Below are 9,959 nucleotides of genomic sequence, written 5' to 3'. Positions count from 1 at the left end.
AGCAAAGCTTGTACATGCTTAGAGGCCGTGGTATCACAGACTATGTTTTTGTTGTTGTTTCTGTTCGTATTGTTCGTGTTGTCTTTACTATTGCATTCGTTCATTCACCCACAATTTTATATACTTTTTGTCAACATTAGATAGAGAGAGAGAGAGAGATAAATTATTTGAAGGAAGGCAGAGAGGTCTGCCTGAGCTAACGCGTGCTCTGGCCTGCTGCTCTGCACAGGGGGAAAGACAACGGGGACGTAAAAGCTCAGTCAGGAATTATGATGATATAGAAGACGGATGCATGCACAACGATGAAGGCAAGTTCAACATTGTGGTGGTTATCAATGAAGTCCTAAAAGGTCATTCAGAAATGTCATCCGCCATCCAGAGCTTTTGTCAACATTAAGTTTACGTACGCGTATATTGTAATAGGCCTAATGTGTTGTGTCTTGATCAGGTCATCAACTATTCTATCGCTGTTGCACATCGACGCCATGCACACCAGATGAACTACAGGAGCTACCTTGAAGGTATTCAAAACAGCACAGGATGTCACTTACGTGTCCGCAGGGTATAATGATATAATATAAATAGAGAATGTTAACTGTGGAATAAACCCTATCCAAAATATAGAACAATTTCTAGGCATTCACATTATTTGCAGCATTCACATTATTCGAAGTGAATTTCCTTCGAGCGACTAAATGAGAGCTTAGCAGACATGAAAAAAATAATAAGGGATGACGTGTGTTTCATGCACTACGTATGTCTCACCCCTTTTCTTTTTTATTTTCCTTGTCCACGTTTGTGAAGCGCATTTACACGCTCGCAATGCTCAAACAACTCGCCCAACTAGCTGTGTTGACCAATTGAATTTGTTCTGTACCCGTCAGAGGCTGGAGGGCGATGGTTGCGTGCACTTAGTACGCTTTGACCGCAGAAGCCTAATCGTCCACATGATTGCTAGAAAAGCATTTAGCGAGGCGAAGATGTGCTGAATGCCATCATACGATCCAAGAATGTCCTTAAAGTAGCCTGCACGATAAAAAACAGATATAACAGAGGTAAGTTAGTGCACTGAATAAAGCTAACATAATAATAAAAAAGACCAGTAACCTGTCTACCCTGTATAACGAATCAACTATAGTAAGTAGAAGCGAAAACAACACATCAGAAGCGCCGCGTTGCCTCCCTTGTTATCGTTATTCATCTTGCAGCACTATCTTGTACTTCAGAACCATGCAAAGCCAACTAGCCTAATGTCGAACAATGTTGCAGGTCACTCTCTTAGTTTATGTCGTGCTAGTTGCACTCCTCGTTCAAACTGCCGAACGCGCACCTTGATCATTAGTTCATGCAGTCAGCCAGAAGTGCATCCAGGGGAGAAGAGGGGAGGCTCGCCGCGCATGTCGCTCCCCCCCCCCCCAAAAAAAAAGAAAAAGAAATGTCTGGCAGCGCCGTTGGTAGTCAGCGTCAGAAACAAGCACTCGGATATTCGTATTAATAGTGCGGTGCCTCCGAGAGGGTAGCGCACAAGGACACTGAACTTGACCGTAACTCTGTAAACAAAACAAACTGACATTTGCTTCGCTCTTACCTACGAGTGGCGGTCTGGCGAGTAGTGCGACTCCCATCACCGTGTGACATCCGCCGATCACGAGCGAAAGGCTCTCGCTGCCGAAGTCCCGGATGAGAACGGGACACGTCATCGGAGCCATCACGCCACAGCTCAGGCCCTGAACGACGGCGCACGCTAAAAGGTGACCGCCAGACAGGGACCACACGAGGCCTTCGCTGGCTGCCGCGTTGCCAGAGAGACCCAGTATCACCGTGGCGTTCAAAGACAACAGGCGTCGATCTACCACCATGCCAATGACCAGGCATCCCAGCACGACGCTAACATTGAATGCGAGGAGAAGGTACCCCGCGAAGCTTGCGTCTATGCCGCAGTCCATCGTCACGTCCAAGGAAAAAAGAACAAAATTCGCCAGGGAGTAGTTCTGAATTGAAAAGGCCAAAGTGTCGAAGAGGAACAGCGGTGTCGCAATCACCTTCCAGTTTATTTTAACGAAAAACCTGACCAAATTCCTCAAGAACGCGATGATTTTGCACCATGGCGCTGGGGATTTTGAGGTGCTGATCGCCGGGCGTCCCTCAACAATGTGCTGCACCATTACACACGAGATGGAGACGTTACGCGGGTCTTCGACCAGTAGACCCTGTCCTTGAGAGTTCTCAAGGTCATCGAGAGTGCGGCAAGTCCCACTCGCTTGTTGATGTTCCGGAATATCCCGCTCCCGCAGTAAGGATTCGGTAGTACTCGCAACATCAACTGTCACTGAGTTGTCTATTCCTGCCGGTGTGACGTCCGCCCTGTCACCTTGAACGCTTCTTAAGGAGTCTTCGTTGGCCTCCCCAGCGTTGGAGCTCGTGGGCACAACGTCTTTTCGCCTGAGTTGCCACGGCGGCATCCTCACGAGGAGAGCAGCCACGAATCCGTTGAGTGACAGGGCACCCAGCAGCAGAAATATCTCGGGCGTGCCGTAGTACATGCGGATGTGGTTGGCCACAAATGGAGTAAAAAAGTGAGAGCTCTTGGCTGCAGAGGACATGGCGTACGCTGTGGCTCGCCACCGAACGAAGTACTCGCCCACCACCACGGATGTGACTATGAACACGCCGTTGACTGCCAGCCCTGCAGATATGAATGAAGCTTGATTAAAAGGCTTGAAAGAGTAGCCGGTGGACACTTGACCTCAATCTCTCAATAGCAAGCTATGTACAACAGCACAGAACATTCACTGACTCGTGTATAGTCACAGAAGCACGTGTTCGGCCAGACGATGAGCAATAGCAGGAGAAACGCGCATCCTTTTTTCAATAGTATACTTTTTTATGGATCTTTTCTGTGAAAAGTTTATTCGTTGTCATCGTTCCTTCACTTCACCTGATCTTTCTACCTATCCTTTTTTTTTGTGCTTCTGGGCACTTGATCCGCAGTACCGCGTATGAAAATGGCATCACGTTTCGCAATATTCGTGTTTTTAATGCACTCAAATCTAAGTTACTGCAATCGTTTCTCCAGATTGTGTGCACACTATCTAATAGGTGTTTTGCTGTAAAAGCGACCTAGAACACAATGTGTTGCGCTGCTCCGCAAGCAAGGCTAATGGGAGCTGTCGGTGTCACACGATGCCCCAAACAGACCACCCCCACAGGCAATCACTCTGGCAAGATCCAGCAAATAAATAACTGGTTGTATACGAGGATCAGCAAAGAAATTTCACTGAAAGGCGCCTCACCATGTACTGCCCCGAAGAAGAACGAAATGAAGGACACGGTGACGCCGAAGTAGCACACCATGAGGGCCAGAGACGAGACCAACGAGCAGCCCAGAGTCATGTGCCGTAGAGAAACCACCTCACACAGGAAGCCGGTGAAAATTCCTAGAGAAACAAAGACCGATTCCCTAAATCAGGTATTTGCCGGTACCTACCATTCAGTGCCGCGAAAGAAACATCGAGATACACAAGACAATTTATGAATCCGACAGCTTTAATGTTAAGCTGGTCGAAGGACCAATCTGAGCTCGAAGGAGAGCGAGAACCCCGTTCGCTGAGCTCCCTACGGGTGTTCTTTATTCCTCGCCTCCCATTTCTCTAGAACAGATTTTGCAGGAGAGACAAAGGTACTTAGTTTGTCAGTATACTATACGTCACGTTGGCGCTCTTGTGTGAAAGCGCCATCTACTTGCGACTGCCACGTTTCTGCGCTTTTCGGCTACACCCCGTTGCCGCCGCACTCACAGCGCAGACGTGCTACGCAAAAAAAAAAAGCGCAGATCACTCGCACTGTGGCAATCAATGTTACGCGAAGCACTTTGCAGATATCTGGCTATCCAGCATTCTTTAGCGTTCTGCAAAGCATTACCAGGTAAACCAACGTGTTTGCGTAAATCAAGTAGTTGTGTGTGTGACGTGAGCGTAGGTGAGAGTGAGTGCATAACGACAGCAGTAAGGTTTCGACGATGGAGACGACGATCGTATGACGGTCAGCTACACTATTCCTACTACATCTGTGCGCAGAAATATTTACGATGTGCCAATTGTTGGGTTCTGCATAGGTAGTGAACTGGCACAAGCAAGAGATGCAGTTATTGTGACATGATCTGCGACTAAGTGTTATACCATCATACGTGTACCTATGTCTATGTCAGGTGGTCTATGTTAAAACGACGATGGCGTTTGTATTCCGGCGAATAAATGTTAAAACGTGATCAACGTGAGCCAATCGTGAAAGTGGCACAACGTCGCAGTTTCTGCGTAGCGTTAGCTGCTATGAGGAATGTCCTGGGGAGCGTGGGCTCATCTCGTATGCAGGCAGTCTAACAGGCGGCGTCTTAAAGCCCGAGTTCTACTGGGAAACTACCAAGTGACGCACTCACCAAACATCTCAAAGAGCTAGTCTGATTTGACAAGAGAGAAATATGTGTGCGATCATGGCCTAATGGCCCAGTATCCTAACAGTATGTGCACTGAGACGCTAATGTTACTTGAGCTTCGTGCAGTTTGGAGAGACGGTTTGGAATTGAAAGGATCACAGGTCAGCAAAATAAGTGGAAATTACTCACGCACTAAATATATTTTTTGTGTCTTCCGTTTTCATAAGAACGCGGCCGCAACGGTCAGGAATCAAATCCACGACCTCATGCTAAGCAGCAGAACGCGACAGCCAATGAGTCATTGCGGGCAGATAGGACGAAAGTGCCAAACTCCCCGAGATAGTGCAGAAGGAGCAGACAAACCGAAGATACCCGCTGTCAGCGGGCATAAGAACGTACCTCCGAGTAGACAGAGTGAAGACTGCAGTGATGGCGGGAATGAGGCCTCGCTGTGGCTGGCACCGAAGTGTTCCCGTATTCCGACGTACAGGGCGCCCTGTGAACGGTTTCCTATAGTCGCAGTGTGAAGCATGATCATGCACATTGCCAGCGTGAACCAGCTGCTGCGGCTGTCTTGCAGGCGAAGGCGTAGAGACTTGCTGGTCCTGGCATCCATAGCGACCGCTTCGGATACTACCAAGGTTACTTGGTGGCACGTCCCTGTGCGCTTGTCAGGTGAATAGACTGCAAGAGAAATGGGTGATTGTGCTCAGACGATGATGACCAGAGATATCAATATGAAACGGGGACAGCAAAAACGCGATATCTCTGAGATGGTTCAGACGAATCGGAGCGGAAAATTGTTAAATGTAGGACGGTATTTGTTTCTTTTTTGCAATTCATGAAATATTACCATACGCCATCTTTCTAAACAACACAAGCGCGAACTTTGCTATCTTTGATGCAGATCGCCTCTATTTCTTTATTTCTTTTTTTCTCTCTCTATTTCTTTCTTTCTTGTACATCAAATGTCCCTGTATTGCGGTATTACATAAGGAGTGGGCTTTTCCAAACAGCGGATGATTTCTTCGATGTATACCTTGAAGTGATCAAGTCTGAAGTGGTGCACAGCATTTATGGGCAGGTTGCTCTAGTCGGTTGCTGTTCTGATGAATAACGAGTTTGCTTGTGCAGCTGCGCACGCAGGTGGGGAATAGATGTCTTTGGTGTGGCTTGCACGTAGCGCAATCGATGAGCAGGACTAATTACGGAGCAAGCAAGAGGTGAGTCGTAAAACTTGCTCGAGAGACACAGACGCGAAATTTGTCTGCGCACTTGAAGATTAAGAAGATTAGCTTTGGCTTTAGAAAATGAGACACTGGAATGCAATCAATAATTTCAATACATAAAGCTGGCTGTAGGATTCTGAATATATTCCAGGGTTTCTTATCAAAATATTTGTGATCGGGGTCCCGGACTACAGACGCATATACTAATTTAGGTCGTACGAATGTTTCATAGGTGTCACGTATAGTAGTGACAGGTTTTCATAAAAAAGCGCTAAAAATGAAGACAAAGTCGAAGGAACACATACGACAGGACTGGAGCTACTTCCAACTGGCGTTTATTACGAACGGTCATCTATTTATGCTCTGTGCATCAACGTACATCACGCACTCATTATCATACACGCAAAGATTGAAATGAGTCATATCATACATACGATTGTATGGTCAAACAGTGCAAGTCTCTAGATATCTCCACAGAAACGTCACTTCTTTATCTTGCAAATTCAAAGATATACAGCTGACGCACTTGTCGCCTGCTTTCCTTATAAAATATGCCTCAACTATTTCTCTTTCTGTTTTTGTGTTTCCTTTCCTCATGAAAGTTGTGCCATCAAACATGGGTGTGCATGCGCACTTTTTGCAGTGCTCAGCCAAGTGACTACCGTATCCTTTTCTGACATCCTTGTGGTGCTGTCTAGCCCTGTCATTGAAGCACTGGCCGCTTTGTTTGTCTGAAATAAACGCGTCCACAATCTAGGGATAAACGCTTGCGGACGCGTTTACCCCGAGATTGTGCCCTCGGTAGGAGTGCCTTCAGCGAAACGGCGATGTGGTGATGCGGTGAAGCAGTGATGCGAGGTTATTTTAACATTTAATGACATTATCCATCTTTGTAAGCAAATATTTACGGTTTGCAAGTCCGTATTCAGGTTATGCAATTACCATTAAGGCTAAGAATAGGACAAAACAATCGTCAGAACACAATCGTCAGCGAAATGTTTAATACCTGAAGAAATGTTGGTACCTGAAATACCTGAAGAAATCAATATAACGTATAGATTAAGAAATATAGGGGCCCGAGGACTGTTCCTTGTGGAACGCCGAAAACAACGGGTGTTGACGAGGAGCAATGGCCGTTAACGTACGAAAACTGCTGCCTGTTGGTAAAAAGTTGCGCGACCAATCGAAAACAAAGGTATTAATATTCACACGGGAGACTTTGAGAATGAGCCGATTATGTGGAACTTTATCGAAAGCTTTCTCAAAATCTAAAAGAAGCGTCTACTGGGGTGTTGAGGTCAACACGGTAACTATTGTCATCAATAAATAGAGCTATCTGGTTTTCGCAGGAGCGGCCCTTTAGGAAGCCATGCCCCCGTGGGTAAAAAAATTAATGCATACTATAGTAATATAGTAATATTACAGTAATAGTAATGTTATAATAAATTATATATGCCATTAATTTTGATCATGCACTGCTCAATGAAATGGAATGGTGGTAAGAGGGCGATGACGAACCTTTCTTCACCTTTTATTGAGTTCTGCCACAATGTGTTCTACATACGGTGATATATACCGTCTTGCAGCGAGGTTTTCATAACAGAGAAAGAAAGACAGAGATTACATTACCCGCGGAAAGTACCCTGGCAGACACAAGATAAGCAAATTCAGCAAGGGTTACGAGGTGAAGTCGCACATTCTTGTAGATACACGTAGTATTGCACTTGCGCACTAACGGGCTGATATGCTCCAGCTGTTTGTTTTTTCTGAGGGAATAACCTTGCATTAAAGGCGGACGAAAATGCCACCAAAGGCTAAACTTAAAGTAATACTGAAAGGTCACTCTTCTAAAATATTTGTCTCAGTTACGGGTGGCCATTGTCGGTCAATCGCAGACCTCATCCCTAACGGGAACTCAAACAGGCAGTGACCTCAATGGACAACGTCAGATATTTAGAGATGTGGTTGCGCCCGGTTAGCTCCCCTACCTCAATGCATTCATATTTGCTAGCGTTTGTTACGAAAGCGCTTACTTGCATAAAGACTAATTTCTTGAAATAGTTCAAGTGCTTGAAGGTAATAACGATATAGGGTGCGACCAAGACTCGAAGGCAAAACAATGGAAGCTGAATTGTCCATCTACATGGGTCGATTTCACGCGAACTGATGTAAATTCTCCAGCCATATGTGTCCAACCAAGAGTGCATTTATTTGACCTAGCATTTCGGAGACAACCCCTTTCCTTCATCAAAGGCTGGCGGCGGATCAGAAGCAGCGCAGGTTTAACCTTAAATGAAAGTGAACAGCGTATTGGGAACAAAGTACTTACCTCGAGAAACTAGGCTCCTTTCTGGTCTCCAACTCGCCTGCTAGATAGCTCCGGTCAAGTTCCACAGACAACATATGATCACACCCACCTATTCGCCCAGCACCTATCAATAATAACGGAATATACAGCCCGGCGTTTGCAATAAGTCGGGCATGGATCGCAGCACAGGCAACACATTTCGCTGTTTCCATCCGGGGGCGAGGGCGCGTTATGCTCCGTATCAGGGTTTCCTGCTTCAACAGCTGTTCTATAGAAGCAGCTGCCTTAAATTGTGTATGTGACCCTCCAACCATGAAAATATGCGCTTGCAGGCCGGCTTGGGGGAAGAGTATCCAATAATAGCCAAAAGAGTAACCGAAATTACCGTATTAGTGTAGGCCCTTGGGTGAACTTGTAATGACGTGGTGACACAGTCGACGTCTTACACAGGAAAATCAGCATCTTGTGTAAAAGTGTGGCAGCAGCATCTCATTATCTTTTTTGTGCATGAGTTACCAGGCAATTTATCGCGTGAAACAGAAAAGACACAGTTTCCCCCAAAAAGGGAAGCATCGATTGCGATAGCAAATTAGTAGGCAGCTATAAGAAGTAAGGATTGTATTTCTAAAGGCCGTATAAACCTGTACACCATACGCGTTTACTAACTAAATTAACGAGCGTGGTGTCACGCGCGCACACGCAAATATGAACGCATCTCACTCGATGACCGCGTCCACTCGCTCTGAAAACACTGGTCAGGTCAGGTCAGGTCAGTTTATTTCCTTACAGGCCCCTTTATCAGGGGTATTACATAAGGGGCGAGGTACATCTTGCAACAACAATTCAACGTGATAACAAACGAAACATTTGAAAAGTGGTAGATACCCTGTATAAACAAATACATACTCGTGACGAATTGTCAATTAGAAGAAAAAAAAAGAACCAGTTATTCTGGCCGAAGAGAAGAAACAGCGGCAATGGACAATTCACTTCAGTAACTAGTGGACCATTTTAAAAAAGGTAGATACATTGCATACAATCGAAAACACACGTTAGATTATAAATTTGCACTAGAAAAGATATCGAAGACCTGTATTATTCCTTGCCGCATGACGGGTTGCTAAATTCCGTAAATGAGTGCATTAAAGAACAAGTGCAAGAGTCGGCTTTTATTGACAGATGCGGTGTTTCCACGGGAGCTTTTCTAGAAATTCTTTCAATGTACTTGAAGTCGACGCTGATTGGGTGGAGAGATGGCGTTTTTCTGCAGAAATCATGAATTTGTATTGGCTCAAAGGTTGCCCCTATTCTTAACAATATTTACCTGAGTAAGGTTGACAACTGCTTAGAGAAAGCCTTAGGTGATAGTGTTATCAAGATATTTCGTTACGTTGATGATTACCTGATTTTCTGTAATAATGGAGAATTCGATTCCGCTGCTACCTCTGTAAGTGAGCAATTGAAACTTTATGGGGGAGGATTAAAGTTTACAAAGGAATTTCCTCAGCGACGCCTAATTCAGTTTCTTGACATTTCCTTGATCTTCGAACAAAATCATGTTTGTTGGCAGTACTCCCCAAGATCTTCGAAGCCGTTGCTAAACTTTCAATCCAAGCATTCTAAATTAGTAAAAAACGGAATTGCCATGTCGTGCCTTAAGTCTTCCCTCACCAGATCCTCCATGCACAAAATGAGCGCCAGTTTTAATGCGCAGGTCCGGCGCCTATTAGAAGCAGGGTATCCTAGTGTAGCGGTGGCCACTGTGGTTGAGCGCCTAAAGAAGTCGGTTTCGAGAGGGACGGACGTGATTACAGAAAGCAGTAATAGCAAAAAAAGAGTAGTGGCTATTCCGTATATTCATTCAGTGTCGCACAGGCTTAAAAAAGTTGCTAGTAGATATGATGTTAATGTTGCTTTCACTGCTCCCAATAAGCTAGGTAAGATATGCGCTGCCGTACAGAATAAAAAGGAGCGGGTAAAAGGCAAAAAA

At 45.3% G+C, this 9,959-nt stretch overlaps 1 protein-coding gene across 1 annotated transcript; it reads right to left on the bottom strand.

Moving 5' to 3' along the window:
* Positions 1-880: 880 nt before the first annotated feature.
* On the bottom strand, positions 881-5,107 carry LOC142574456 (uncharacterized). The gene is made up of 4 exons (XM_075683527.1): positions 4,832-5,107; positions 3,294-3,437; positions 1,589-2,686; positions 881-1,026 (listed from the first exon to the last, which is right to left on the bottom strand). The coding sequence occupies exons 1-4, from the start codon at positions 5,046-5,048 to the stop codon at positions 881-883; spliced, it is 1,605 nt and encodes a 534-aa protein (XP_075539642.1). The 5' UTR covers positions 5,049-5,107.
* Positions 5,108-9,959: the final 4,852 nt, after the last annotated feature.

This window comes from Dermacentor variabilis, chromosome 3 (genome assembly GCF_050947875.1).
Source record: "Dermacentor variabilis isolate Ectoservices chromosome 3, ASM5094787v1, whole genome shotgun sequence".
Classification (NCBI taxonomy): domain Eukaryota; kingdom Metazoa; phylum Arthropoda; class Arachnida; order Ixodida; family Ixodidae; genus Dermacentor; species Dermacentor variabilis.
Note: the sequence above shows the minus strand (reverse complement) of the source record. Positions and strands in the feature narration are given on the sequence as shown.